At 52.4% G+C, this 27,978-nt stretch overlaps 15 protein-coding genes across 15 annotated transcripts; 7 read left to right on the forward strand and 8 right to left on the reverse strand.

Moving 5' to 3' along the window:
* Positions 1 to 200: 200 nt before the first annotated feature.
* On the forward strand, positions 201 to 1,016 carry N7474_004938 (phytanoyl-CoA dioxygenase family protein; the record flags this gene model as incomplete). The annotated part of the gene is made up of 1 exon (XM_057196353.1): positions 201 to 1,016. One exon carries the CDS (start codon positions 201 to 203, stop codon positions 1,014 to 1,016), a length of 816 nt encoding a protein of 271 aa, XP_057053749.1.
* Positions 1,017 to 1,180: 164 nt separating this feature from the next.
* On the reverse strand, positions 1,181 to 2,135 carry N7474_004939 (uncharacterized protein; the record flags this gene model as incomplete). Its single annotated transcript, XM_057196354.1, has 2 exons — positions 1,181 to 1,595; positions 1,654 to 2,135. The coding sequence occupies 2 exons, from the start codon at positions 2,133 to 2,135 to the stop codon at positions 1,181 to 1,183; spliced, it is 897 nt and encodes a 298-aa protein (XP_057053750.1).
* Positions 2,136 to 3,298: 1,163 nt separating this feature from the next.
* On the forward strand, positions 3,299 to 3,979 carry N7474_004940 (GNAT family N-acetyltransferase; the record flags this gene model as incomplete). The annotated part of the gene is made up of 1 exon (XM_057196355.1): positions 3,299 to 3,979. The coding sequence occupies one exon, from the start codon at positions 3,299 to 3,301 to the stop codon at positions 3,977 to 3,979; it is 681 nt and encodes a 226-aa protein (XP_057053751.1).
* A 253-nt stretch (positions 3,980 to 4,232) lies between these two features.
* Positions 4,233 to 6,368, reverse strand: N7474_004941 (fungal specific transcription factor domain-containing protein; the record flags this gene model as incomplete). Its single annotated transcript, XM_057196356.1, has 4 exons — positions 4,233 to 4,973; positions 5,065 to 5,562; positions 5,616 to 6,228; positions 6,274 to 6,368. Coding segments are annotated over 4 exons (1,947 nt in total), but the record flags the coding sequence as incomplete, so codon positions are not given.
* A 542-nt stretch (positions 6,369 to 6,910) lies between these two features.
* On the reverse strand, positions 6,911 to 8,424 carry N7474_004942 (cation diffusion facilitator family transporter; the record flags this gene model as incomplete). Its single annotated transcript, XM_057196357.1, has 2 exons — positions 6,911 to 7,152; positions 7,239 to 8,424. 2 exons carry the CDS (start codon positions 8,422 to 8,424, stop codon positions 6,911 to 6,913), a joined length of 1,428 nt encoding a protein of 475 aa, XP_057053753.1.
* A 645-nt stretch (positions 8,425 to 9,069) lies between these two features.
* N7474_004943 (VHS and GAT domain-containing protein) lies at positions 9,070 to 10,659 on the reverse strand (the record flags this gene model as incomplete). Its single annotated transcript, XM_057196358.1, has 5 exons — positions 9,070 to 9,837; positions 9,931 to 10,308; positions 10,382 to 10,423; positions 10,478 to 10,548; positions 10,614 to 10,659. The coding sequence occupies 5 exons, from the start codon at positions 10,657 to 10,659 to the stop codon at positions 9,070 to 9,072; spliced, it is 1,305 nt and encodes a 434-aa protein (XP_057053754.1).
* Positions 10,660 to 11,185: 526 nt separating this feature from the next.
* On the reverse strand, positions 11,186 to 11,905 carry N7474_004944 (putative haloalkanoic acid dehalogenase; the record flags this gene model as incomplete). Its single annotated transcript, XM_057196359.1, has 1 exon — positions 11,186 to 11,905. One exon carries the CDS (start codon positions 11,903 to 11,905, stop codon positions 11,186 to 11,188), a length of 720 nt encoding a protein of 239 aa, XP_057053755.1.
* Positions 11,906 to 12,266: 361 nt separating this feature from the next.
* N7474_004945 (60S ribosomal uL22 domain-containing protein) lies at positions 12,267 to 14,651 on the reverse strand (the record flags this gene model as incomplete). The annotated part of the gene is made up of 10 exons (XM_057196360.1): positions 12,267 to 12,419; positions 12,475 to 12,662; positions 12,782 to 12,995; positions 13,147 to 13,254; positions 13,387 to 13,599; positions 13,652 to 13,933; positions 13,993 to 14,075; positions 14,128 to 14,359; positions 14,413 to 14,511; positions 14,571 to 14,651. 10 exons carry the CDS (start codon positions 14,649 to 14,651, stop codon positions 12,267 to 12,269), a joined length of 1,653 nt encoding a protein of 550 aa, XP_057053756.1.
* A 468-nt stretch (positions 14,652 to 15,119) lies between these two features.
* N7474_004946 (NAD(P)-dependent alcohol dehydrogenase) lies at positions 15,120 to 16,392 on the forward strand (the record flags this gene model as incomplete). The annotated part of the gene is made up of 2 exons (XM_057196361.1): positions 15,120 to 15,176; positions 15,235 to 16,392. The coding sequence occupies 2 exons, from the start codon at positions 15,120 to 15,122 to the stop codon at positions 16,390 to 16,392; spliced, it is 1,215 nt and encodes a 404-aa protein (XP_057053757.1).
* A 1,285-nt stretch (positions 16,393 to 17,677) lies between these two features.
* On the forward strand, positions 17,678 to 18,220 carry N7474_004947 (uncharacterized protein; the record flags this gene model as incomplete). Its single annotated transcript, XM_057196362.1, has 1 exon — positions 17,678 to 18,220. The coding sequence occupies one exon, from the start codon at positions 17,678 to 17,680 to the stop codon at positions 18,218 to 18,220; it is 543 nt and encodes a 180-aa protein (XP_057053758.1).
* Positions 18,221 to 19,455: 1,235 nt separating this feature from the next.
* Positions 19,456 to 20,559, forward strand: N7474_004948 (zinc-dependent alcohol dehydrogenase family protein; the record flags this gene model as incomplete). Its single annotated transcript, XM_057196363.1, has 3 exons — positions 19,456 to 19,617; positions 19,676 to 20,152; positions 20,188 to 20,559. The coding sequence occupies 3 exons, from the start codon at positions 19,456 to 19,458 to the stop codon at positions 20,557 to 20,559; spliced, it is 1,011 nt and encodes a 336-aa protein (XP_057053759.1).
* Positions 20,560 to 20,759: 200 nt separating this feature from the next.
* Positions 20,760 to 21,649, reverse strand: N7474_004949 (SDR family NAD(P)-dependent oxidoreductase; the record flags this gene model as incomplete). Its single annotated transcript, XM_057196364.1, has 3 exons — positions 20,760 to 21,031; positions 21,086 to 21,516; positions 21,594 to 21,649. 3 exons carry the CDS (start codon positions 21,647 to 21,649, stop codon positions 20,760 to 20,762), a joined length of 759 nt encoding a protein of 252 aa, XP_057053760.1.
* A 189-nt stretch (positions 21,650 to 21,838) lies between these two features.
* Positions 21,839 to 24,105, reverse strand: N7474_004950 (Zn(II)2Cys6 transcription factor; the record flags this gene model as incomplete). Its single annotated transcript, XM_057196365.1, has 3 exons — positions 21,839 to 22,331; positions 22,379 to 23,938; positions 24,002 to 24,105. 3 exons carry the CDS (start codon positions 24,103 to 24,105, stop codon positions 21,839 to 21,841), a joined length of 2,157 nt encoding a protein of 718 aa, XP_057053761.1.
* Positions 24,106 to 24,674: 569 nt separating this feature from the next.
* N7474_004951 (putative 2-deoxy-D-gluconate 3-dehydrogenase) lies at positions 24,675 to 25,570 on the forward strand (the record flags this gene model as incomplete). Its single annotated transcript, XM_057196366.1, has 3 exons — positions 24,675 to 24,806; positions 24,857 to 25,072; positions 25,121 to 25,570. The coding sequence occupies 3 exons, from the start codon at positions 24,675 to 24,677 to the stop codon at positions 25,568 to 25,570; spliced, it is 798 nt and encodes a 265-aa protein (XP_057053762.1).
* A 571-nt stretch (positions 25,571 to 26,141) lies between these two features.
* Positions 26,142 to 27,971, forward strand: N7474_004952 (ferric reductase family protein; the record flags this gene model as incomplete). The annotated part of the gene is made up of 1 exon (XM_057196367.1): positions 26,142 to 27,971. The coding sequence occupies one exon, from the start codon at positions 26,142 to 26,144 to the stop codon at positions 27,969 to 27,971; it is 1,830 nt and encodes a 609-aa protein (XP_057053763.1).
* Positions 27,972 to 27,978: the final 7 nt, after the last annotated feature.

Consider the following 27,978-nt stretch of genomic DNA (forward strand, 5'->3'; position numbering starts at 1 on the left):
GAGAGGCTTAGAGGAATCAGAGCCTTTTCGGTGACTCGGTGATGTTTATGCCGAGTTCTACCCTACCCCGCTAGCTATCGCAGCTGGAGACTCGTTTCCTATAAAGACATTGCCGTCCGCTTGCAAAGAAACCCCCAAGGCCGAAACCGTCTCGTCTTATCCATGAAACACAGCCATCTATCGTCTGAAAGTCAGACACAATGATCACACCTGCTGGACCCGAAACCAATCTCAAGCGTTCCTATGAAGAGAATGGCGTGGTCAACATCGCAGGGGTTCTAGAACCCGTCGAGGTCGACGCCATTCGCGATGCATTCATGGCCCAGGTCGAGGGGGACAAAGCCAGTCTCGCCCACGACGATAATGTCCCGGACGACGACATCCTAGCCCGCTATCCCCGCTTCGTCCACCCGCATCGTCACCCCGAGTTGGGGGTCGGGCGGTTGGCTCGCAAGTACATGCTGGACCGCCGCATCCTCGACAAGGTCGAGGCAACGATTGGCCCCGTCAATGGTGCGCAATCTATGTTCTACTTCAAACCACCGAAAGCTCGCGGTCAGGCATTGCACCAGGACAATCTATTTCTGCAGTCACATCCCGAAACATGTATAGCAGTTTGGATCGCAATAGATCCGGTCGACGAGGATAACGGTGGGCTGCAGGTGGTGCCAGGATCCCACAACTACGAGCTAGTCTGTCCGGGTGACGCCGATTCAGAAACTTCATTCAGCCGTCAGGCGATTCACCTGCCTAGGGGAATGACCGCCGAGCAGACGTTGATGGCGCCTGGTGACGCTCTATTGTTCCATGGCAGCATGGTGCATGGATCAGGGCCGAATCGAACCACCGATCGATTCCGTCGGTCGTTGATCTTCCACTATGTGCCGCAGTCCAGTACCAAGATAGCGAAGTTCTACCTGCCGTTAATCAGCCCTACTGGGAAGGAGGTCTTCGTGTCCGAGTCTACTGAGGGCGGTGTTTGCGGCGACGGCTGGGTACCTTCTGGTCCGCATTGAGGCTCTGTCTATAATGTCCATTGGAAGAAGAGTTTGCTTTACCAGTTGAGGTTCAATTCTACTTAGAAAGCGTGTGCAAGCCTGGCATATTCATACAAGACAGGCGACAATCCGTACAGTGAGCTCTGAATGCTAGGCGCGGGAATCATGATACTGACAGTGGACTACCACGGCAAGATCATTGCTGCACCCAGGAACATTCCCGCAGCCGTGATTCCAACCACAGTGCCAATTCCATTCCAATTCGACGGTCTTGGACTAAGTCTGACTGCCGGGTTAGATGTGCTCACATCTGTCGGCTGATGCATAAGCGTGATGGGGCGAACTGCTGTGACGGCAAGAAGAGAAGATACATCGCTTGCTTTGAAATGAGTAGTTCGAGTCTCTGAAATGACGGCATCTGCAGTAATTGGAGCACCGAGAACCGCTTCGACGGTTTTGCCATACCACCAGATCGATTTGGTCACAGGTAGCGCATCGGCATCAGCCGTTGGCATCATTTCATTGCAGACACTTGTCGGCGTGTAGTCTGGTACAGTTGAGTAGCAATATACTCCGTTGGGAGCTGGGGTCATGGACCTAGAAGAGGAAATGCCGTTAGTACTATTTATTCACCGTGCAATGTCACATAATGTACTTCGGACAGCACAACACGGCAGTCTCTCTCGGATCTAGGACCTGCAAGAACACATTGTTGACCACGTTCGCGTACGCGAAGTAGACCGATGATGGCGAGGGAACGGCAGGATTGAAAGCCCCATTCCACTCAACAGTCTTAGTGCCGTTGCGCGATGCCGTTGCCACTGGGCCCCATCCGGAAGGACAGTAGAGACCAGGAGAGTAGTATTGCTGGTAGAAGTGGTTTTTGTGAGGGTCCTGAAACCATGAGGTCGCGGTCGGCAGATCAGTGATGGTGATAGTGCCTGTTGGATAGCAGCCCCAGGGGTCCGCCGACACGCCACAGGAGACACTGCCGAGGTCGACTGTTGGAGCGCTGGTCTTCGCGATATAGAGGTTATCATTCTGGACCGATTGGCAAGAAGCGGGCGGGGTCCAGGTTGTGGTGAGTGGTCCCCAGTTGTGGAAGGTAAACCCCGACAGAACAGAAATCGACGGCATTGTTGCGGTGTTGATTTAATATCTGGGTGAGCAACGCAGTCTGAAGGAAAGTCTTTCAAAGGGAAATTTAGAGAAGACAAACCTGAGAACTAAGAAATAGTGGATGTTTGCAATCATATATCTATTACAGCTTGGAGTATACGGCTCAACTAACGGCCCCTTTTTAGAAGGGGCCGGGTCTCTGCCCCCGCATTAAAGAACCAGGGTCCTAGCTTCCTATGGCATACGAGGCCTATGACATATCTGCAAGACCGGGACGTTCTCAAGCGGCGCAGTGGATTTTCCTCAAAGACTGTCGATAATTCGGCAAGTTGCGCAGAACCTTGGTGCATCTCTTCGGAGCAAAAATAAAGACTCCAAATAGGGCTATCGATAAACGCAACCCGCTATCACGGGAAGTGAAGCAGATGCTATCTAAGATCGATCTACGCGGCCAACTCGAACTGGAGTCTCGCATCAAGAATGGTTGAAGTACATACACAATCGAGCAAGCGCAAGTCACTTCGACATTAATGAAAATAGAGTATAGATCACTTTAAAAGCAACATTCAAGCCCTAAAACCGGGGTCGGTGTCATCAATATCGTAACCAGGGCTACTATTATCAAAGTACATTGCTCGAAAGTTCACTTTGGCTCATTTGAATAGATCCTAAACGGAGAGGGAACGTTGTTTGTGGGTTTCATCTGGCAGATCGCGTTGTCCAGGCTTGTCAACACCGCAATAACAATTAAGGGTACACAGGGAAAACTACACTAAGTATATTCCACGCTACTATCAATGTGTGTGGCGTGGGTGTGCAAGTCGCACGTCCTTAACAGAATTGGCATGTCGAGGCAAGGGCGTACGTGCACTGCGATGAATGCGACACAATATTAATATATTAAGTAGTCAGCACACTCCGAAGTATACCGACGGTGTGTAAATGCTGGATCGCTTTGCCGAATCGTTTATGAACGGCTTCCGGGATATTTGCCGTAGTCAGACGAGTGACGAGTGGAACCGACTCCTCTTAAACACGGATCGGTGAATTGATTCTTAGCCGTAGTACTGTAGTACGCAAACAGGACCTACTACCTACAAAGTACTATTAAAAGCCCACGAAGTAACTATGAAATCCCAGTTGGCCTCGGAGTTCTAACATTTACATCCACTCTGTCCATTATGACAGACAAATTTACTTACTCTTATTTCCGCATCTCCAAAACCGAAGGAGTGGCATTATCCGCCCAGAAGTACCGAAACCTGCGCCTGAACGCCCTCCAATCCTCTCCTGCTTCATTCTCCTCCACATACGAAATTGAAGCAGCCTATACAGAAGCTGACTGGGTCAGTCTCTTGACTATCCCAGGGCGCGAGGTGTTTATCTGCGCCGCCATATCACAAAATGCTGATCAGCCACGGTTGAATGATGCTGAATGGGTCGGCCAAGTCAGCATCCGTGGCCCATTATCACCGGCCGACTTTACTCTTCCCCCGGAATCGGGCCAGCCGGCCCCAAAGTGGGATACGGAAGAAGAAAGATGGCAAATGCTAAGCTTGTTCACGCTGTCCGAATATCGGGGCCAAGGACTGGGGAAGAAATTGTGTCAAGAGGCGCTTGGTTATTTGCAGTTCTTTCGTCCCCAGCCATCTGTTGTTCAGGTGCGACTTATGGTGAAGCCTAGTAATCACGCAGCGGTGAAGCTATATGAAGGTATTGGGTTTCTTCTGGTGGGGAGGTGTGCGCTTAAAGAAGCGTTCGTTGCCAATGGCGACGCTCATCTACTGCCCGCGGATACGAGCACGCCAAAGTTTTCGGAACGGTCAGGTTTTATCATGATGTATCGCATATCCCGTGAATAGGAACAAACCCTTATAGCTAGGGCCGGCATAGGGAGTCAATATACTGCATAGTGTGTGACATCGATTAGGACTTGATATTTGATTAAGAGCTAAGGTTTAAATCAAACAGGGCTTCTGCTACGTTGCACTTCTTTAGCTGTTTGGAAACGTTCTCCGGCAATCAAGGATATTAGTAACGAAACTAGCGAAGCGTGCACCAGAGAAAGACTAGATCGAAATAAGATGAGAAAATGGTATCTGCATTGTAGGTAGCTCAGAACTGGGGGTCTGGAGGCCATAAAAAAGACACATCTATATCGGCAAAGAGCCCGCCGTCCTCTAGTGAATCGAGATTCATGTCTGACTGATCCATATCCAAGAATGCCTGCAGGTCTGGCTGGTACAGAGCCAGCTCGGGGACTGTATATGAGGCATCACTGATAGGCGCAGACCCACCACTGGGACCGATTGAATAGTGGGTGGTGTGTGGAAGGCAGTATGGTGCTGCCGATGATTGATCCGGGCTATGAATATCTTTGAGGTCTGCAAAAGACGGACCGGCATTTGGTGCCGCCGTCGGTTCACCCGGAATGGCCTTATGATCTACAAAAGAAGGATCAGAAAGCACTGTGCTGTTTTCAAAGCATTGCCGGACATATCGAAGACGCTCATAAGAAGTCTCTGCCATAATATCCTCAGAGAGGCTCATAACCCTAAGAATCTCCATGCCGGATTCAGCAGAAGTGAGATCGCTTGGGTTTCCGAATGGCAAGATGCTTGAAATCATCAATATGAGCGCAGATGAGAAGATAAAGGATGGAAAAGAGTAGCCCAATACCGCTACTGCTCCGGTGGTCCACTCTTCCACACACATGGCTAGGGATTGCCTCGCGGTGTGTATGCATGCTTCGCTTAACGTAGTCGCAATTGATGACACTTTACAATTATCCGAATGATTGGGACGCGTCTCATAGAGAACATAGAGCAGGACGGGCCGAATTGCCACAATAAGACACTGCAATCACCATTAGCTCAACGCGGACATGGCAAATTTTTGTTTATAAGGGAAAAAAAAAAAAAAAAAAAAAAAAAAAAAAAAACCTTACATGGTTGAATTGCAAATGCGCTTGAACAAGGTGTGTAGGATTAGACTTTCCCTGTTGAAGCTTCATACTTTCAGGAAGAGACCGGGCCCACTGCCTAAGTTGAAGCAAAATATTCTGCTCGTGCTGCAAAAACCTTGCAGGCGAGTGTGGTCGGCTGTAGATCTCCTTGATCGTACTCCCGCATATTTTTGCCAGCCCGACGGTAGCTATTTGATAAGTACTATCGGCGAATTGTTCGCGGTGCATCATCGAAACAGACTCGGATGGAAGATCGAGGTGTATATCTTTATCGTCAATTTGCGCAGGAGATCCTAGCCTTTGCCCCCAAAAGCGATCTAGCACGTAAACAGTCCACCACAATCGTAAACAGTGTTCTCGTTCCAGGGATTGACTCTCCGCGATAGGACGATGCAAACCGAGACTGGTACAAACCCGCATGGCGGTTCCTACTAGCCGATAGCCGGAGTGGAATCTGTTCATAAACTGACAGTAAAATGCCTGTTGATGGAAATCAGCGTTGTTCTTGTCTCGTTGTACTTAGATCGACATACAATGCAGAGAAGACTCTCGACATGAATTATACTAGCCCGTTCGGGAATGAATAGAATGAGAGAATGCGCTTTCGCAAAATAGGATGCACCTGGCAGAGGGGCTGCCCGTGAAGAGTCTCGAGGTGTAGTATAAACATTCCCCAGAGCAAAGAGAGCGAAGTATTTGCATTGGAGGGCCGGGTCGTCGAATGTCCCTTTTTGGTAAATGGTTTGCAGAACATCGAGGGTGTCTTTCCTCAGTGCTAAATGGAAAGATGGATTGACGTGGCCGAGCGCTGTTTGCACTAGCAACTGGGCATATGCCAGACTGGGCCATTGGATGTCGATGTCTAGCAAAGACGACAGGGTTGATTCATCTGTATAGCGCAATTCTGGGAGTTTCTCTGCTGAATGATCGGAAGGCTGGAGGTACTTGCATAGGCGGCTAGCAAAGGCTGGACATGCTGCCTCACTCATGTAGACAGGAGGGTTAGACGATCGACTTATTGAAAACGCCTGTGTCACCGCAGGACTCTTAACATCAGTGTCGTTAGCATCGACGATGCTATTGATACTGAGAGTACTGCGGAGTTTGCGAAGCTCCTTGCTGTCGCTGAGAAGTTGCTCCAAGTAACTGGATTATTGTGTCAAAGCAGCCACGAGGAGGAAAGAGAGAGACGGACCTTTCATCAACTCGGATTTTGCGATCGCGAGCAACATATCGGCAGTGGCTGCCCTGTCCGACTTGGCAACATCGTGAACAGGGTGTCTCCCCTGAACACTTTATCTTCTGAGCATGGCACCGGTTACAACTAGAGCCCAGGTGAGTCAGTTACTCGGTTGGTATAGGGCGCTGGATTGTGTTTACTCACGCAATAGACCTTTTTTTGGGACCCATTTTTGCGGAATAGGGAACTGATCTTGACAGATTGCCCAAATTCCGAGTCTGGGCACTTTCACTTGTCATTTTCACCAAGAATCAAAGTTCATGAAGGTGTTACTAGAAGAATCCACCCATAAGTCCAGTTAGGGGTCCAACTTGGTGTCGGGTATTCCTCCGTGATGCGTGAGTTAGTGCAAACCAGACAAACATCGGCCAAGTTTAAAATTGCCGGTCGAGACGGCAAGACAAATGAATGAGGTTGCCGAATATAAAGAGTGACCCAGTTTATTCATAGGTGTCCAGTAGCAATGGCTTTTATATATACAACTGAGAAGAAACCCAGAACCGAAACAACCAGGAATGTAACCACCAACACCGAGACAAAAAAAAAGATCATCGCTCAAAAACATTCGGAAAAGACATGCACAAATCTCTAAAGCTCTTTCTTAAGGAAATGTTCCGGTTTATGGGTAGTCTCATAGTCCACATGGACATACGCGCGCTCCACATCGGGCAAGGACTCAAGCTTGATCTGCAGCTCCTCCGCGACGTCGTGCGTAGCGCGCAGCGACTCCGTCGGGTCCATGACGATGTCGACCTCGACGAGAAGCCGCGGGCCGGAGGTGTAGGAGCGAACGGTGTCGATTGCTGTTATTAGAGGGGAGTGGGTCATTGCTGTGGTTGATTAGTTTATGGCTTGAACTACACAAAAACAGTGCGTAGAAGAAAACAAGCGAAGGGAAGGGAAGGGGGAGACATACAGATATACGTGATCAACTGCTGCATCTTCGTATCAGCGGTCACGCCAATAAGCAGCTGAAACTCCCCGTACGCAGAATGCAACCACAAACAACTAATAAGCACCGAGAGTATAATAGCGCCCATAGGATCAATCCACCAGCGCAACTTACTTCCACCAACGGAAGTCAGAATACCAAACCCATTAATCAGCAAGTCGTTGCGATGATCCTCCCACAGGATCCGAATCTGCGAGACTTGATTGCGCAGCGACCAGCAATAAAGGAATAGAACAAGCTTCGTAGTGAAGGCGATGACGACAGCGATGACGGACGGGAGATGAAACGACTTCGTCTCCTCCTCTGAGCCCGCACTAAGTTCGCGCACCGAGAATGCAATTAGAATAAATGACACGGCAGTCATAAGGAAGCAGAAGCAGATGTTCCCCGCCGTCTCGATCCGCGCCTTGCCCGCGGGGAACTTGCGCGGATCGACGCGGTTAACAGCCTTGTTGCAAAGTAACAGCGTCAGATTCGACATCGGGTCAAAGATGGCGTCTGCCATGGTCGTAAACAGGGACAACGATCCCGACGACACCGCGCCGTACACCTGCACCACAGAGAGAATGATATTCGCCGCGAAGCTGCCATACACGGCAATGCGGTATTTCAGGCGATTATCAGCATTGAGCTCGCGCGCGGTGCGGACATGTTCCTCCACAGGCTTGAGCATGCGCTGGATATTCTCATTTTGGCGTTCGTAGAAGCCCTGCAGTTTCCTGGTTGTCAGGGCTTGTTTGCCCCGCAGGCTCGGTGCTTTGACGAGATCCACCACATTCTGACCATTGCTGCTTGTCTGCGTGGACTCGCGTTTGCGAGAGATATTCGCCTGGATCTCGCGGATTTCTTCTTCGGACTTGATCTTCGACGCGAGCTGGAACGGGTCGTTCTCGGGTGTATACCGGGGCGGAGGTTGCCCCTCTGCATCGTCGGAGGTCGTACTCTCGTCGTACGGGTGCCGGCTCATGCTAGCCTCGTCGTGTTCGAGGGCTGTCGTGGTGGCCGCGTTGATGGAGAGTTGCGTCATTCTGGTGTCCAAGGGCCGGTAGGGCTGAAGGGAGCGTGGCGAGCTGGAGTTGCTGTTGCTGTTGCTGTGGTGGCGGTGCTGGAATGGGTGGTTGGAAATACTTTGGCGCAGGCGGTCTTCCATGGTGCGTGTCTGTCAGAATTCCTTTGGCTGGAATGAAGAATGGCGGCGCAAGGGTCTTGCGTGTCTCCGGCTGGTTCAAGTTTTGGGGGAAGAGCTCTTGTAGCTCTTATCTTATCGAGGTAAGTAACTATGGCTATGGCGTAGTTAGACCTTGAATGAATGCCGATTGCGGAATATGTAGAATGATCTTTTTATTCTGCAATTGTTTGCAGAAGTACGAACAGTCAAAACTGCAGAATCGTATCTAAATATCCATATGCGGAGGCTATAGGTTGATGATCAGAGGTAGGCTTGGATTCAACAAGAGTGGATCCTGATCTGTTATCGTTGCGCGATATCAGACGAAATGTCACATAAATCAACGATTCTCTGGCTTTCAAGGAGCTCACTATATCCTGATATTCCATACAATCGGTTTTGTTCGGGCTGCGTACGGCGGGTATATTCTCTGTATGATGCTTCGAATGAGAAGAAGTATGTAATCCAAATATAAGAAATGGTGCTCCACGGAGGTATCATGGGTGAGTGCCGACAACGGCAACAAAAACGCTTTAACGAGAGACAAGGACAAGGAAGAGACAACCCTTGAAATAAAAAACAAAGAAAGCTGCCAATCCAGCGCTTTCAACAACAACCAATCATTCTTCAACGCTCCTGCTCAGTAGCCACAACCCCAACAGGACCATTAGGCTCCTTCGTTGTCGTGCTATGAGGATGATTCGAATCGGAGTCATTCGTGGCAAAGTCATCGGCAAAGGGATTCTGCACTTGGAACTCATCCGAGTTATACTCATACCGCTGGCTCGTAGTTCTGGGGGCAGTTGGTCGCGAGCTGGGCGCTGGCTCTGCGGCATCATCCATATCTATCAAAGGCGAGGGCACATCGTTATTCAAGCGGGGCGCGGCACTCGCCGCCATGGGCCCAATAGCGCCGGACGCAACGGCATAATGGTTGTTGTTGTTTGACTGCGGGCTGCGCTCGCCGGAGGAGTTATTATTGGGGCTCTGGCTGACAGAGCCGCGGGCCTTGCGCGCTTTCAGCAATGCGCGCTGCTGCTGCGAGAGCGCCACGGAGAGCTCGTCGTTCGTCTCGATCAGGGTGAGGAGGGTCTCGTCGTCCGGGGCCGGGTTCGTCGCCTGCATGTAGCCCGAGATGACGCGCGAAGCAGTCCGGCAGCGGTCCGTGAACTCCTTGATCAGGTCGTTGCTTTCCATCTCTGTCGGCGGGGTCGACTGCACGAACTGCGTGAGCAGCTTGGCGGAGTTGCGCGACTCGCTAACGCGAGCCGCTAGCTCATCCGGGCCAGGCAGCACGTTGCGCGGTGCCTGCGGGCGCGAGTAGTAATTTTGATTCTGGTATTGCGGCTGCTGCGGGTTCGGCAGGTACGATCCTCCCATCGGTCGGCGGTCCGTCTAATTCGAGAGACTGTGGTTAGCGGGTGGGCGCTTATGCTATGCCGTTCCTCCTCCAAAAAATAAAGAAATATTGAAAGGGCAGGTTCTTACCCATGACGACGTAGCCCTGTGCTTCTCCTTACTCCACATCTGCAACAGTGGCGTCAGGTCCTGGTCCCAGTGACGCTGCGTCTCCAGCGTGGTCAGGTATTGGCGCAGATAGTGCTGCACATGCCAGTCGCGCCCTTGCCTGAGCTGGATCTTGATCGTGGCCACGAACTTGGAGTCAATGTTGCGCGTGAACGTGTGGCCCGGGTTATCGACCAAGATGCGCATGAGCATGATCGAGTTGTACTGGACGTGGTTCGGGGTTTTGTCTGGCGCGGAGAGGTACCTGCGAATGCGATGGGCGGCCTCCTTGGCGGCGCCGGGGCTGCTTTCGGCAGTTTCGACGATGAGGGGCAGGTGGACGAATTCATTTCCGGCGGTCTGTAGTAGGTAGGCTTGGTCAGTTGCATGTACATAGTATGAAGTGGGAGGATTGTGGGGGTTGAGTGCATACCGAGCCGTGTTGCGGGGCACCGCTGGTTTCGCAAAAGGCTGTCTGGACTTCTTGTTAGTCGGGATGGGTGTGTTATTTCAATCTCAGCAAACACACAATTTCTTTTAGGATAATGCCCTCGGGGGAGTCCCCGGGGTGGGATGGTTCGCTGTCGGAGCCAGATGGGCCTGGGTGATCCTGTCAGCATTCCTTGCTGCGGGGAGGGGGTAAAGAGACAGGCAGTCCGACGCACTCTCTTGCTCACTCTCGCGCCGGTTCAGACGTAGGAAGCGCTTCATGGTGGTGGTGTAGGGGGGGAAAAACAGGGGACGAAGAGAGAGAAGGCAGGAGGCAAAACCAGAAGAAAACCACAGGAATTAAATAATTGATGGGGGCCAGAGCCCAAAAAAAAGCCACGAAGCGAGGTCTCAGCCTCCCCGCCAAGCGAAGGCACTAACAACAGACTCTACGCGTAGATGTCCGTTGACGTGTTTAGGGGGTTTCTTCTGCGGTCGCCGTTGGCTATTCTCTGGATGAGCTGCGTCAGCTTGTAGCTCAGTAGCTGCCTGGTGCCTAGCAGTCAGCAGCGAGATGGGGCAAGCTACTATTGAACTATCGCTAGACCAGAATTATTATTGCTAGACCGTTCATGGAAGCTATAGCTAATCCACAAACCATACCATGAAACGTGATCGTCCCGTCTGGGGGCCAAATGGATCGATCATCAATCAATCTATTTTTAACCCTACGGTCTACCCGCAACAACAACAATCCTCTCTAACAACATCAAGAATGACATACTACTACTCTTCTTCCCGATGCCTACTATTGTCCCAATTCCTTCTCCAACGCATCCGCCATCCCCCCTAGTGTATCAAATCTCCAATCAAACACTGTTTCCTCTTGATTCCCCATCATAGCCCCAGGCCGCTCAATCCAAACAGACTTGACCCCCATCTTCCTCGCTGGCTGATGATCGTGAAACTGGCTCTGTGCCGTCTGTAGAATCGCCGTCTTAGGAATATCAAAGGCGGTTTTCACTTTCTCAATCATATACTCGAAATTCCGGAGATCGGGTTTATAAGACCCCACATCCTGTGCCGTGATGACCAGGTCAAAGGGCACAGCTTGCAAACTACCCTCATTCGAGCGCGCAAAGGACTCCCTGTCGACATTGGACAAAACGACTAGTTTGTAGTGCTTCCCCAGTCGGCGTAGCGCGTCCACCGTGTCTGGGAAGGCGGGCCAGCTGCCGACGGTGTTGCCGAACGCGGCGCTTTCTTCGGGGCTTGGGGGTGGGAGACCTAGCTGCAAGGCGAGGGTTGGGTGGATGGTTGCTAGCAATTGCGAGTAGGGCATGTCGGGGGTTTGGCGCTGCTGGGCGCTTTCGAGGGAGTGGTAGACGGTCAGCAGGTGCTCGTTGGGGAATACGGTGGTGCTCTTTGAGAGGAGGGGCTGTAGGGCGGAGAGAAGGCCGGATTCCCAGTCTATTAGGGTGCCGTAGACGTCGAAGCAGAGCAGGCGGTAGTCTTTGAGGTGTGACATGGTGCGGGTGTGGTGTGTACCTATTCTAGCAGATATGTGTAGTGGAGGAATGGTTGTAGAGGGCAGAAGCAACCCCGCAGCAGATTCTTCCCTGGTCCCTACCGATGATATTGGAATACAAAAACCTAGTAGGTTACAGAACGATATCGTGGTATTTGAACTTTTTGAAATTGTTCTCCATGAGTGCTGGGCGCCATGACCTTAAAAACAATCAATCGTATGATCCGTTTCCAACAGACATCACAGAGAGACGAGATGCGGAAAGAAGAAATCCCCCGCCCACTGCGACCGTTTTCTTTTCCGGGCACACAACATCATCATATCATACCCCCTTCTCCTTCACATCCATCCACTAATCCATCTATGCCTCGGTGAGGGCACGGCGGATCTGGGAGCCACGCTGGCGGGAGGACAGACGGGGCTTGAGGGCGTCCGAGGGTCCCTTGGCGACCTGCTCCTCGGCCTCGGTGAGGATGAGCTCGATGTGGCAGGGGTTGGTCATGTAGGGGTTGATCTGGAGGATGTTAGTTTCGTGTTTGGAGGGTTGAGACATATTTGAAGAAACGTACGCGACCGTGGGCACGGTAAGTGCGTCTCCGGCCCTTGGGAGCCTGGTTCACCTGGATGCGCTTGACGACCAGGTTGCCAGTGTCGAGACCCTTGGTGTCGGCGTTGGCCTCGGCGTTCTTCAGGAGGTCGATGAGGAACTCGGCGGACTTGACGGGCCAGCGGGCCTTGCTGACACCGAACTGCTTGCCTGGTTGGTTGTCAGAAAAAATATTCAACCATCAATTCCATCCTGCAATCGTGCGCTCCAAAAAACCCTCCACTAAATTTTTTTTCCACACCCAAAATAAATAAAAAGGAAGCACTCACCCTGAGCAGTGCGACCGGTGCTGCCGGCGTACCGCCGCATGGGGACGGCCATGGTCTTGGTGGTGACGTTCTCGAGGAAGGTGAGGGCCTTCTGCAGCTTCATGCCGTTGATGGCCTGAGCGGTCTCACGGGTGTTCTTGAAGCTGACACGCAGGTAAGAGCCCCGCGCGCGGGCGCTCTTCGTGGCCGAGATCTCCTGGGCGGCGTAACGGACCTGTAGAGGGAGAGGGAGTTAGCATTTGGTGCGTTTGTGGATTTGACGGATTTCAAGATGAGACGAGTCGACAGTGGATGACAAGGGAAACGGCATCGGAGGGTAATTGGGCAGAAGAATTGTCGAGACGTAAGAGAGCAGCGAGACTCACCATCTTGAAGGAGTTGGCGAGAGGAAGTCGATGGTCCTTTGTCGGGTGGTGTTGGGTTCCGCTGTCGGTCGCGGATTCTTCGAGTGTGGATTTTTGCGAGGTCAGGTGCTAAGCGAGCCCTAAACGGGTCAGGTGATTTGATCATTATGTAATCAAATAGTGGTGCCTCAGGCATATTTGTTTAGAGTGTCTATTAACTTCGGTAACTATTCTCCTCTATCTACCTTCCTCCCTCTATACCTTGGCCTGTCGCTTCTGCTCTGGTACCTGCGTGAGCAATTCCCCCTTCTCCACCGCCGACCGCAGATTATCCAGCACCAAAATCTCCATCTCCCGCTGCGTTTCGTAGGTCATCGTGCCAATATGCGGCAGCAACATAACGCGCGGGTTATTCACCAACCCAGCCTCAATCTCGGGCTCGTTCTCATACACATCCAGCCCGGCAGAGCGCACCTTTTGCCGTCATTAACTTCTAGATTCTCGTCAGGGAGGATTGGATACGTACCTTGCCCGACTCTAGCGCCGCGACCAGCGCCTTCTCGTCAATCAAGGCTCCCCTCGCCGTGTTGACGACCACCACGCCATCCTTCATCTTGCCGAACTCCGTCGCACCAATAATGTGGCGCGTCGATGCGTTCAACGCCAGGTTCAGACTCAGCACGTCGGCATTGGCCAACAGCTCGTCGAACGAGACGTACGTCGCGCCTCCTTCCAGATCAGCGGGCAGTCGCGAGCGATTGTGATACTGGATCTTCATGCCGAATGCTTTGGCTCGCGCAGCCATTTCCTGGTTCCCGTACGTTAGGCAGAGCTCTTTCATGAAGGCAAGTAAATCAATCCACATACCCGTCCAATACCTCCCATCCCCAGAATCCCCAACACCTTGCCCTGGGGATCATTACCCAATGTAGTCTTTCCCTGCCACGTTCCTAGTCTTATCTTCAGTGGGCAATCATTTTGAGCGTAGACAGATGAACTCACCAGCGCGAAGAGCCGCCTGCGGCACGTAGGCCTGTCGCAATGCGCCAATCATCAGGAAGATGCCCACGTCGGCGGTGGCATTGTTCACCGCGACGGGCGTGCTGGACACGGCAATGTTGCGCTGCGAGCAGGCGGCGATGTCGATATTGTCATAACCCGCGCCGTTGTGGCAGATGTAGCGCAAGGATTGCGGGAGGACGGCAACTAGCTCCGAGTTAAAGGGACCAGTATGCTAAAGATGCGCATTTAGCCAATGACGTTTGCGTAGAGTGGGTTCGCTCGCACCTTGTTGGACGTATTGGACCGGTAAATGGCAACGACGTCGTCGTACTGGCCGGCCTGGCAGTTCTCGATGAATGCTTGTCTGCCGCCGCTGGGGAATTCCTGTTGCGGATTAGCAATGCACTTTAAAAAGTTTGAACAATAAAACTAGGCGACGTTACTTTCAGCGTCAGGAGGGAGGAGAGACTCTCCCATTCCTTGCGCGCGTGTATAATGTCGCCGATGAGCAGAGCGGAAGGCATCTTGGCGGTTGTTTTTCGGGGATATTGTTGTGAAAAAGAGAGAAGAGCTGGCTAAAGGGAAGAAACGAGCCCCGCGACTATCGATAGATAACCCCCACAGGTGGAGCCTGAATTCCGAGATGACGGAAGGCGGTGTTTGGAAGTATACTAAGAGCGAGTTCTACTGTACAGTGGGTGACTTAGGTCTGTGCCTAGGGTGCATGGTTGCGTCTCTCCTCTCGTAAAACTTTCGATAAGTCCGACTATCTATGAAATCTCATCCTCTATCCGAATAATGCCAACACGGCCAACCCCAAATTATCCCACGGCATCGGCAATTGAAAATGCGGCATCTGGCTCGATAGCCGACACGGACCAAGTCCGGCTCCCCCACGAGAAACAGTGGGGGTTTATGAGGGGAATCATCACTCCAAGTCAATTAATTCTTGTTCGACTCTCTTCCTCTCAAACACCACACACACCGCCAACATGACAGAAACATCCGTCAATGCGCTTGTTCTCCACGGCGCAAAGGACCTGCGCCTGGTAAGTCAAAGAATATTTTGATATTAACCCAGAACAGGTTGTTAACAAACATACCTAGGAAACACGCCCGGTACCCGCCCCAACCGGCACCTCCGTCCAAGTCGCCGTGCAAGCCACCGGCCTCTGCGGCTCAGACCTACACTACTACACCCACGGCCGGAATGGCGACTTCGTCGTCCGCGAGCCAATGTGTCTAGGGCATGAGTCCTCGGGCACTGTCACAGCCGTCGGAGGCGACGTTAAGAACCTGAAGATCGGTGACCGCGTCGCGCTAGAAGTCGGTCTGCCGTGCCGCAAGTGCGCCCTCTGTCAGCAGGGCCGGTACAATATCTGCCCGGCAATGCAGTTCCGCAGCAGCGCGAAGCAGTTCCCGCACCTGGACGGCACGCTCATGGAGCGGACGAATCATCCCGCCGACATGTGCCATCTCCTGCCGGCTAATGTGTCAGATGCCGGTGGGGCATTGATTGAGCCGTTGGCTGTGTGCTTGCATGCTATTCGGCGGTCGAGGCCGCCGACGACCGAGCAGGTGGCTCTGTCGAAGAGTACGGGAGAGGGGACTGCGGCGCTGGTGTTTGGCGCTGGAGCCATCGGGTTACTCCTCGCTTCTGCGCTGTCTACATCGGAACAGTTTACTTCTATCGTCGTCGCAGATATCGATCCCTCGCGATTGAAGATCGCCGAGGCGCTGGGTCTAGGTCTGAAGACAGCGCTGATTCCTCGCGGGGACCCCGCCCACCCGCCTCCTGCGCCGGATGCTCCGCAGGCAGAGCAGACCGCGTTCGCACTACAGAATGCCCAGCGCGTCGCGAGCACACTCACCGCAGCAGCTGTCTCCGCCAACGACAACCTTTCAGTCCCTGGCTTCAGCCGCGTCTACGACTGCACGGGCGTGCCAGCTTGTGTGCAGGCAGGCATCTACGCCTCCGCACCAGGCGGCGTCCTCGTTCAGATCGGAATGGGAAATCCCATCCAGACACTCCCCGTTGGCGCGGCGGCGCTGCGCGAGGTCGATATCATTGGCGTCTTCCGGTATGATGGGTATGCGTACCCGGCTGCTATTGCGTTGATGGCAAGTGGGAAGATGGCCAAGGTGGAGGAGCAGGTCGTTACGCATCGGATTAAGCTTGCGGATGGGGAACGTGCGTTTCAGCTTGCTGGTAAGGGGGTTGATGAAATGGGGAAGCCAGTTGTTAAGGTCGTGATTGAGAGTTAGTCGTGCATGTATGTATACCCATGGAAATGGAAATGTCGGATATTTATATTGAGAATATATGAGAGCATGGGTTTAATATTGCTTTGCTCTTCGAAAATATCAATATCAAAAGTAGTAAAAGTCAGATCAAATATTACCAGAGGGTCAAAAAGAGAGGGCCAAAAAACAGAGGGCCGGAATCTGCTATTTTCACCAACCGCCCTTTGAATTGCGACTTGGAGCGAGTGTTGAATTCCGTTGGGGACCCACCCGTCCCGCGGCCCCGGAGCTAAAATCCCTACAGTACTCCCGTGGCGAGGTCTAGACTTATCTACCTAGTGTACTGCTTTCTACTCCATATGCTGGAAATAGAACCTGCGAGTGAGCCTGCGGGTAGCCCTTTGTTGCTCGGACCTAGCGGGAACTCGTCTCGAGGGTTAGAGATTCGGAATGTCGACCCTCAAATTTGAGGGCCAAGTTTAGAGCCGTGCGAGTCGCCCGCCGGTCGTGCCGTGGCTCTCGAGCGAACTTCTTAAGGTTACCACTCTGCTCAATCCTAATTTAGAAGTGCGTGATGATTTCTTGTCGTAATGAATATTGTTAGGGATCATTACCAAAGAGAGGGCCTGAACTGCGGACTCAGGTAATTCACTTTTAGCCCGGCCTAGGTGGTAAAACATGATAGTCTGAATCGCATCGATTTAATCATTCTCTAATGAAATACTAGGTAGAATTACTAGTTCATACGCCCATCAGACACTCTAACATGAATTAACCGAGATAATAATGGTAAGAAACAAAATTACTGCCGCTCTACAGAGAATGGGAGGCGGTGGACAATGTGACAGATTTAATAGCAACGTCGGGTTAGGCTGCCGCTGGCGGGGTCCTACAACGTGAAGACACCCCAAGTGCAACAGTGCCAGCCATCCTAGACCAGTCAACAGGACTATTTTGATCATCGGTTTTCCTTATATGCTTATATGGTACGACATCCAAGATCTTGACACTGTTTGTAAACTTACGAGCTCTAGGTTTCCTTCGCATCACCCCTAACATGGACCGGACAGATGTCCTCGTTTTCACCAAATTTCATGTCCCTGAAGCCGAGAATTTGCAAAGTGATAAATGGATTGACTTTGCAAAGTCCTTAAAGCAATTCCCTGGGCACCACAGGTCCGTTTGGGGCAGAATTCAGCAGCGCCCATTTTCCTCATCAGATTATGTTCTTCTTATCACTTGTAAGTTCTTTAACTCCAAAACCTCTACCAAATCCTTTGGAACTATAAGACATTAACCTTCTGAAATGTGGACTTCTCCAGAAGCTCTAAACCATTTTGAGGCTTCCCCTGCATACAACACATACAGGTCTACTCTTTGTCGCTACTCACCTCTGCCCCCTGAGGTCTACAAGGCGGACTCTACCACTTTTAGATCATGGATTCATCCGAGAAAGGGAGTAGTTCTTGCACTTTTCACAGTCCATTTTCCTGCCTATCTTAGCGATGAGCAGCTAGAGGAGATTACTTCGATTGATGGCCTCAGCCCAGCGGCAGGTATTGCGCCTCAGCTACGCAACTTGACCATGGAAATGGCGCCTCATTTGAAGTTTTGGGCTAATGGAACGCAAGTTGTAAATGGCAAGGAAGTGAAAACGCGCATATTCGTACATATCTGGAAGACCGAAGATAAGGGAGAGCGGATTAAGCAAACGCGAACTCGTGACGGGTCTACCTTTTTGGAGAAGTTTGAGCAGAAACTAAAGGCAGCTGGAGCCGAAGACTTGGTTGAGGAACAGATAGTGCAGGAAAACCTGCCAAGCGAGGAGATTTTTATGGAGGGAGTCTAGACATAACTGTTCTGATACGCGGCTGATATGGATCAGGAACAAAGCCGCAATATCGGAAATGATTCCTGCCCTATCTATATGAAGAACCAAGTTAATTCGAAACCAAATTGGACTTGATTATATATATGGCCTACTGTATCCCCTGGGAAATAATTTTTAAAAAAAAACAATTTCCCTCTGAATTACAACTAGAATATTGGGACCTGTGAAATTGACGCCGAAAATGGCCGGTTCTGTGGCTAGAAATGGCCGCCTTTCCATTCGTAACACCTAGAGCGAGTCGCTGCTTGATTGATTCTTATTTCGTCTATACGCTTGATAGGATTGGCTATACCTAGGTAGCCTATCACAACATCATAAAGTTCTCTAAAGTTACTAAATTTCTAGCCTACGCTACTAAAGTGCACAAATATAACGTCGATATTATACTGTACTATCTTCTAAAAAGCCTACGGCTTATTTGTAGCGATATTGCATCTATCGATAGTATAGAAGCGCCTTTAGTTTCAGATAGTTTGTCACGTATTGAGACTCCCGCCTCCTTAGTCGGCTTTAAGATAGCAAATATCGATCCATGTTTGATAGGATCTAATATCTTCACTATCACGAACCCTTCGCCACGTCGGCCAGGCACTGAAATTCCCGCTTCTTCCGTTGGCTCTAAGATGACAAATATCGGCCTATGATTGATAGAGCTTCCAACAAGGCGAGCGACGAGGAGGGCTACGAAGGCGGCAAATTCCGAGCTAGGACCTCCACTAGAGCATGCGGCACGCTCATCTCAAAACCGCGAACGCCGCGAAAAGCAGTCTGAGCAGAAGAATCAGAAAAAGTGGCGTCGGGTAAGACAGAAGGCCTCTGTCACCAAACCTCCACTGCGTCGATCAAAAAGATTACAATTCCATTGATCCAGGCTTGGGATTCGCGTGTGTTGCGTCTTTTTTTGAGAATATACAAATAACAGGACAACGGTTATTTGTTATGGGCTTACCCAAATCGCTTCTCCAGTAGAAAGCGGTTGATCTATCGCATACTTGGCTCGATGCGGCACCCCACCGAGGCTCCCCACCGAGGCTCCCCACCGAGGCTCCCGATCTGATTTGGTCGATCGCCGCTGGCATATTATTAATTGCTGTAGGGTAACCAACTACTTAACGTTACTCTACTTTGTGCCAGGAATTCGTAATTGTATCTTCCACCCGTCATTGAGTTTCCGCTTCTTGATAGCCGTAAAGATGGTTCCTCTCACCACCGCCCAGTGGACTGTGAACGGCAGCAATGGGGTCGACAGTCTTCACTTCGAAGGATCCGTGGCCCTGCCACCGCTGGGCGAGCAGGATTGTCTGATCGAAGTGGAAGCGGTGTCCCTCAATTATCGGGACCTAGCCATTACAAAGGTACATATATCTTGTCATTGTTTTTCATCTTGACACAATCACGATTAACCCGGCTTAGGGTATCTACGTCCGTCCAGTGACTCTCCCCGTCGTACCTTGTTCGGATGCCAGCGGCATCGTGATCGCGACGGGAAGCAAGGTCACTCGTTTCCAACGCGGTGAACGGGTCTGCACCTTGTTCAACCAGGGCCATCTAACGGATCCGATTAGCCCTCAAGCGATGCGGACGGGTCTCGGGGCCGACCTCGCTGGCGGCCTCCGTCAGCACGGCCTCTTCCACCAAGACGGCCTAGTAGCAGCTCCTCCGCATCTATCTGCCATCGAGGCTAGCACCCTATCGTGCGCCCCGCTGACGGCATGGAACGCCCTATATGGCCTACGGGCGCTCCAAAAGGGCCAATCTGTGCTAATCCAAGGGAGTGGCGGTGTTAGTCTCGCCGGCCTACAGTTTGCGCGTGCCGCCGGTGCGTTCGTGATTGCCACTACTTCTTCTAATGCGAAGGCCCAACGACTAAAGGAGCTCGGGGCGGATACGGTGATTAACTATAAGGAAGATCCGAACTGGGGGAGACGGCCAAGAAACGGTCGCCGGGAGGACAGGGGGTGAACCACGTTATTGAGATCGGAGGCCCGACTACTTTTGGTCAGTCCGTGAAGGCCGTCGCTCCAGAAGGAGTGATTTCTGTCGTCGGGTGGCTTGGCGGGACGAGCAATTCTACCCAGTTAACCGTCTGGGATGCTATCTCCGGTCTCGCCATCTTGCGGAGAATCATGGTAGGATCGAGGGCCCAATTCGAACAGATGAACCAGACGATTGGTATCCATGGTATCCGGCCCGTCGTGGACAAGACCTTCCCATTTGAGGAGGCGAGAGAAGCGTACCGATACTTTGAAGAGCAACAGCATTTTGGAAAGGTAGTGATTCAAGTTTCTGGCCAGTAATCTGAAATTTTTTTTGTTCCCTTCAGAGTTCGGCATAGTGTAATTTAGTTCCGTGAAGGTTCTTGATAGAGTCACATCCTAGAGATCTTTTGAGACAGAGCCTGAAATGTAATGATATCTCTTAGAGTTGGGCCTGGTTCCCCCTAAACACTTGAATCTTGAACACATAGTAAAGTCACGTATATCGTGCCTTGAACTTCCTATTTCAGTCCACCAGCCAGCAGGAGACTCTGCCCCGTCATATACCCGGTCTTGCACAGCATCGTAACAACATTAGCCGTCTCCTCCGGTGTGCCCAGCCTCTGCAGTGGGATGCCTGCCGCGACTTCGGGAATCGCGGCCGCATTGGGGATCATCCCCGTGTCACCAATCATCGCGGGAGCGACGTCGTTGACGCTGATATTGAACTCGGCGAGACGGGTAGAAAGGTTCTTCATCATGCCCGTAAGACCGCCCTTTGATGCGGCGTAATCTAAATCCAAAATTAGTCGGTTATCTAGAAAAGAAGGGAAGGAGGCCAGCATACGACACCCATTAATGCCCCCGCCTTGCGCCGCGATAGAAGACATAAATACAATCCGGCCCCAGTGCTGAGCCTTCATATGGTCAACCACTCCCTTTACAAGGATAAACGACGCGCGCAGGTTGACGTTCAGCGTATAGTCGAACTCCTCGAGGGTAATATCCCACACATTCGGGAAGCGCTTCCCGTACCCGGCGTTGGAGACCAGGATGTCCGGTCGCTGGCCGTGCTGTGCGTCGATTGCTGTGAACATCGCCTCAATGGACTCTGCAGAACCGACGTCTACTTGGTGTGTGGAGATGCGGAGCTGTTTGTCTGCGTGGGCGGACTTGAGTGTCTCTACCAGCCTGTTCATTGCGTCTAGATTCGTTGAGTAAGTGAGCGCCAGGTGGGCGCCTTCAGACGCGAGTTGGTAGGCGCAGGCGGCGCCGATTCTAGAGACATGGTCAGTCCTGTTTTGTAATGATATTGATGCTTTTGTTGTGTGATTAGCTGAAGAGGTGAAGCTTACCCGCCCGACGCACCAGTAATTAGAGCAAGCCGCCCCTTAATCTCGTTGAGGGACATTTTTGCACTGATTTAGCACTGACCTTGCTCTGAATCGGAAGTGGATGCAAGAGTAGAAGTAGTAAACGCCAGTCTGTCCTCGGCTACAGCAGCATCTCGGGCGGACCGCCGAGGATATGGCCGAGTGGATACGGCCCCGCAAGCTAACCCCGCCGGGCGAACTCATTTGCCGAATTGACACTCAGCATATCAGAAGAGCAGATTGCTGCTCAGATCACCCATCCACGCAGGCTGCCATGCCTGCGACCGATTTTGGTCAGACTGGTACAGATCCGCGTTGGCATTCAAGAACGCATCGAAGCCCAGCATGCCCGCGCCAGAGATCTGGTCGCCAGACACATAGTCGCCCACGGCCTCGAGATCGAGCCATGAGAAGTCGTTGGCGGGACTGAAGTGCATGTAATTACTGGGTTCGGTAACTGGGTTCGAGAGCGCGCTTTGCATTGCGAAGTCGCTGCTCTGTGGTGTTTCTGTTGAGGTGTTGCCCATCGGCGGCTTGGATTTCCAGAGAAGCTCGAGCAGCCGCGCATACCGAGATCCAATATCGTCTGGTCCGGCGCTCGCTTGGTTGAGGATTTCGGTGGTTCGTGCGACTAGGCCTTGCACTTTGGCTTCCTCGGAGGGAACCATCATGCCAAACGATCGTGCTTTATACAGAAAGACGGCGGAGTAGATGCCATACCTGCATTTGATCAGTTGGATCCTGTTGTACAAGTGAAAAGGACTCACAGGTAGAACCGTAACGGCATAAAATGCAAATGTCTCTCTGGATCAACCGAGTCCACGAGAATAGTCAAATATGCCTTGGCCGCATCGACGGACTCATAGATGAAGCGAGAATCCTGCATCGACGCCACATTCCGAAACGTAGCCCGCAGCTGTTCGCGGTGAGACACCCCGTCGCTCTTAGGTTTCACCAGTGACTGAGAAATAGCAGCCTGAAAGGCGAAAGCAGTCGTGTAAAGACGCAGGTACTCGTACGACAACTGCAACGTCGCCCGCATCGGCGGAGAACAGTCTAACGAGCCCCAGAGTGATTTCCATCGCAAGATGGCAAGCCGGAAGTCATCTACATACTTGACGTAGTCGCCCATCAGCATCATTTGATTGCTGGCGCGCATACCGGAGTACAGCACTTCGTGAACATTGCCATATAGCTGCGTCAGATCCAGCATAGCCTGAAAGATCTTTGCGTAATCCTCATCACCGTCCGTGACGGGCTGCAGCGACGGGAAATCCTGGCTGGACAGCCCCGTCATCGGACCCGGCCCGCGAGACCAGAACGCGCGTCCAATTCGCACGGAGATTAACCTATCCGAGACGTAGCAGCTGGCCCAGGCCAGTCGACGACGGGCTTCCGTTTCTTGATCCCCGGAAGGATCGCCTCGAAACGACGTTCGATCCAGTCCGATGAAGTAGCCCGACCGCAGTGCAAGACCAACATGCATCCACGCTGCGCGATCTTCCTCGCCTCGTCCCACGCGTTCGATGCGTGGCCGCAGACCCTGTGGCTCCCACTCGGCCAGCAAGAGGAGAGCTTCCACGGCTTCGACGTCGCATTCGGCACCAGCTGCGATGCCTGAGATTAGCTCGTGCATGTACTTCGAGCAGTACTCATGGATCTCTGGCCGATCGACCAGATCTTTCGAGGCGATGGTCAAGACTGCAGTCAGCAGATGCTTTTCGTTGGTGGCAAAGTCGTCCAGCGCAGGGCGTTGGAAATATTTGCGCGGCACTAATGGCAGATACGGGTGGAAGTTGGCCTCGTAGCGCATCACTAGTTGCCACACAGTTTCCGGGTCCAGAGACCGCGACTGGACCAGGCGGTACGCTCTGATGCCCGTGCTGGGCGTGGTGAAGTCGGGAACGCCATCGCGCAGACCAGAGTAGGAAAAGCTGCCTGAGCGAGGATTGGTGCGCGCTGCTGTAGCGGCAGTGTCTGCACCGCCATGAGTCGCAATATCGGTCAGACACTGCCAAGCGTCTGACGGGTTGCGCGGGACAGAGCCAATGGAAGCGGTCTCATCATCGCCCACCGCAGCCCCTGCAGAGGTAGGCGGATTCGGCGGCAAAAAGACTACAGGACCAGGATATGAAGCAGAATGCTTCCTATTATCGGGACTAGACGTATCCGAGTCCTTTCCGGGAGACAGAATACCCGGCGTGAAGTTCTTGATTTTATTCTTGCGAATACGGCGCCCGCCCCGGTTGGAGCCGCCCAGGACACACTCGCGGTGCTCGCGCACGCAGCGCTGGCAGGGTGGCTTACCAGGATTGCCGTTGGTATCTCTGTCACGAGGTGATTAGTCTGTATCTGCAAAGATCCGGGGAAACACTCTCCGCTAAACGTACAGGTCGCATCGGGATTTGCGCTGGCGGCAATGCAGGCACGCGCGAGATACCCGCTTGGCGATATGATCAGCGCGGGATACGTCTTGTGGCGACTCCAGCTCCATCTAGGATGTGGGTTTGGGCTATAGCAGGGAGTAGTTGGTGGTCTCCAACAATTCTTGTACAAGAAGCACGAGGACGGCACAGACCCACACGAGCAGGGTTCATTACTCATCAGACTCTAGCAGCTGTATTAGGACTATTTAGCTATTTGCTTCGATATAGGCTTGTAGATGTTATTGTTTACTTGTTCTCAATTACTTTGAGGCCTTAAATTAGCCATTTCATTGTAGTTGTGTGGTGGGCGCAGTTCATGATGATGTCGATGTTGGACGGACTCAATTGCCGTCGGCTATTGACCGTTCGACACGCTGGCGACGAAACAATAGCATAGCTAGCAATTTACTTGGAAGATTTTGATCACTTTGGTAGAAATAACCACTTAATACGCACTCACACCTGCAAACAAGGAATTGGCCTCGCTGTTCAACAGATATACGCCCAAGCAGACACAAATCTTCAATCGCCGACGGCAATTGGATTCCCGATCAGGAATACCCCGCGTGTGGGGGAGGCACCCCGATAAAAGATTTGAGCCCGCGTCTTGTTTCTGTTCAAAAACACAATAACAATAATGGCAGCAACTGTCGCTTCACTCTTCTCCGTGGCCGGACAGACCGCCATCGTCACCGGGGGCACGCGCGGCATCGGCCAGGCCATGGCCATTGCCCTAGCGGAAGCCGGCGCAGATATCGTGCTGATCCAAGTACGTGACATGCATCAAGAAGCCGAGTCAAGCTAACCGCTGTCCCGTAGAGAGACGACTCCAATACATCGACCCGAGATGAGATCGTTACTCGTCTAGGCCGCAAAGCCTGGATCCACATCGCCGAACTGTCCGACCGACAAGCCATCAAGGGCATCATGCCCGCCCTAGCCAGCCAGGGCATCAAGCCGCAGATTTTGCTGAACTGCGCGGGCATCCAGCGCCGGCATCCGAGCCACCAGTTTCCTGACGAGGACTGGGACGAGGTTTGTCTCTTTTTCTCACCACCAGGCCGCAATTGCTGACTGTGATAGGTTATCAATGTGAACCTCAGCTCAGTCTTCACGCTCTGTCGCGAATTCGGCGCCTACCTCCTCGCCCGCGATGCCTCCGAGTTCCCCTCCGCCCGTCGGGGCTCCATCATCAACGTCGCATCCCTGCTCACCTTCCAGGGTGGCATCACCGTGCCCGCCTATGCCGCCTCCAAGGGTGGTGTCGGACAGCTGACCAAGGCGCTCTCGAATGAATGGGTGGGCAAGGGGATTAATGTCAATGCGATTGCACCTGGGTATATCGCTACGGATATGAACACTGCGCTCATTAACGACGCGGACCGTAACGCGGGCATCATGGCGCGTATCCCTGCGGGTCGCTGGGGTCAGCCAGAGGACTTTAAGGGGGTTGTTGTCTTTTTGGCCAGTTCGGCGAGTGGATATGTGTCTGGTGAGGTTATTACTGTGGATGGTGGGTGGATGGGACGGTAAGCGGAGAGACACTACCTAGAGATTATAGCGTGAACTCTAGGCTTTCGCGCATAGCTTCAAGTCACCGAGCGAAGCGAAGGTCATGACCTGTATACAAAAATAGAAGCAAATATTATTCATTGTCCAGTCAGTAAACTAACACGGTCGATGGATCGAGCCGTTGTAAGCGCCGCGTTTCAGGGCGGTTTCCGATGCGCCTGAAACAGTGGAACTACAGGCCGGCGTCTAGCTAAGAGCATTGTTTCATTCGACAATAGTCGGTCTTATTGAAGAGATAATGCATCATGTCCAATTGTTTCGGGTCGGGTTTGAGAGACAAGCCTTCTATCCCTACCGGATGATCGTCATTGTTGCCTTCTTTGTTCCAGACAATGGTGCGGAATGGCCCTTTGTTGAGATGTCATACATTCCAACCATCTATATGATCTCATCCCATCTAATCGTCACATTCCCTCGCCAACGACATATTCTGCGTGTAAACATCTATCCATGCTGCTCTCCAGTTGACTTCCACCACCGACAAGTGCAGTCGGCCAACTCGCAACCCACCCGCTGGAGGGTGGCCAACTCGATGGCTGCCCACTTAGCACCGCGGTCCTACGGGCCAAATGTCACCTACATCTACGAATACTCGAGAGGCCTGGGAGGTGTCAACATCCCTCTCGACGTCCTGTTTACTCGCATAATCTACACTTCAGTCATCCTCCTCGCGCTGAGCGTCTTCTGTGGCCGCATCGCCCAAATCAGCCATGCCTATCTTCGCCAGGTTACCTCTTCGGCAGCTGACAGGCGGCAACAGACGTTCTGGAGTCAGGAGCAGTCTCCTTGGTGGGCGAAAGTGAAGAAACATCTGCTATATGCGCCGCTGGGCAAGAAGAGACATAACCGCGAGATCCAGCTTTCGTCCGCAATCAGCATGGGCACGTTGCCGTCCCGGTTCCAGGCAATCTTGATTATGTTCTACCTAATCAGTCAGCTGGCATATTGTTTTTATCTTGATTACAGAGTCAACATCAAGGCAGCGCTGCTCGCCGAGCTTCGTGGTCGGGCTGGAACGCTGGCCGTTTTGAATCTGGTGCCTCTTTTCCTTCTGGCTGGCCGTAACAACCCTTTGATTTCTTTCTTGCATATCAGCTTCGACACCTACAATCTGCTGCACCGCTGGCTGGGCCGGATTATCATGCTCGAAGTCGTCATCCACACGGCTGCCTGGGCTTTCAACGCCTGCGATGAGCAGAATTTCGCTCACATGCTCATGCGCCTGCGAGACACGCCATTCTTCAGCTGGGGCCTGGTGGGAACAATCTCAATGGTCTTTATGTCATTGCATTCCCTATCACCCATCCGCCATGCATTCTACGAATCTTTCTTGCATCTGCATCAGCTATTGGCGTTTCTAGCTTTCCTCGGGGTCTATTTCCATTTGAACATGGACAGCCTGCCACAGAAGAGTTGGTCCAATGTCATCGCGGCCATCTGGATATTCGAACGAAGCGTCCGATTCCTCCGACTAATCCACCTCAACATGTCTCCTACAAAAGGCTTCACCAATATGATCGTCGAAGCTCTCCCCGGCGAAGCATGCCGAGTAACCTTCCACCTCCCCAAATTAGTGCAGGTCCAACCCGGGTGCCATGTCTATGCCTACATCCCACGACTGTCGTGGTGGATGTCGCACCCATTCTCCATCGCCTGGGCAGAGCCAACCATCAACAAAACGCTATCTCCAGAATACAAATATATGAGCCCATCAGCACTAGAGAAACAATCGTTCCCTTCAACACCCAGCTCCCGACACACCCAAATCGCCCTCATCATCAGCGCCCGCCAAGGCATGACTCGCAAGCTCTACAACCTCGCCAGCGCCTCCCCCAACCAGACCATCCGCATGACAGGCCTCCTCGAAGGGCCGTACGGCTCCCACCCAGCCAATACAACCAGCTACGGCACGACAGTGCTCTTCTCCGCCGGCGCAGGAATAACCCACCACCTGCAGTACACCCGTGACCTCATCCAACGCGCCGCAGATTCCCGCGCCGCGACACGCAAAATCTACCTCATCTGGTCGATCCGCTCAACAGACCATTTGGAATGGATCCGTCCATACATGGACCAAATCCTGCGCCTGCCGATGCGGCGCGAGATTTTGGTTGTCAAGCTGTTCGTCTCGAAACCGCGTCGCGCTGCCGATATTGTGTCTCCGTCTGCGTCGGTGCAGATGCTTTCTGGCCGCTGTCGTCCCGGTGTTGTTCTTGATGAAGTGCTTCCTGTGCGTGTGGGCGCTACCCTTGTTTCGGTTTGTGGGCCCGGCGCATTTGCGGATGAGGTGAGAGATGCGGCGAGGGAGAGGATTGGACGGGGTGCTGTGGTGGATTTTGTGGAGGAGGCTTTTACGTGGTAGATCTTTT

The sequence above is a fragment of the Penicillium riverlandense genome (assembly GCF_028828495.1).
Source record: "Penicillium riverlandense strain IBT 135883 chromosome Unknown utg000003l_segment0_segment0, whole genome shotgun sequence".
NCBI classification, from domain to species: Eukaryota; Fungi; Ascomycota; class Eurotiomycetes; order Eurotiales; family Aspergillaceae; genus Penicillium; species Penicillium riverlandense.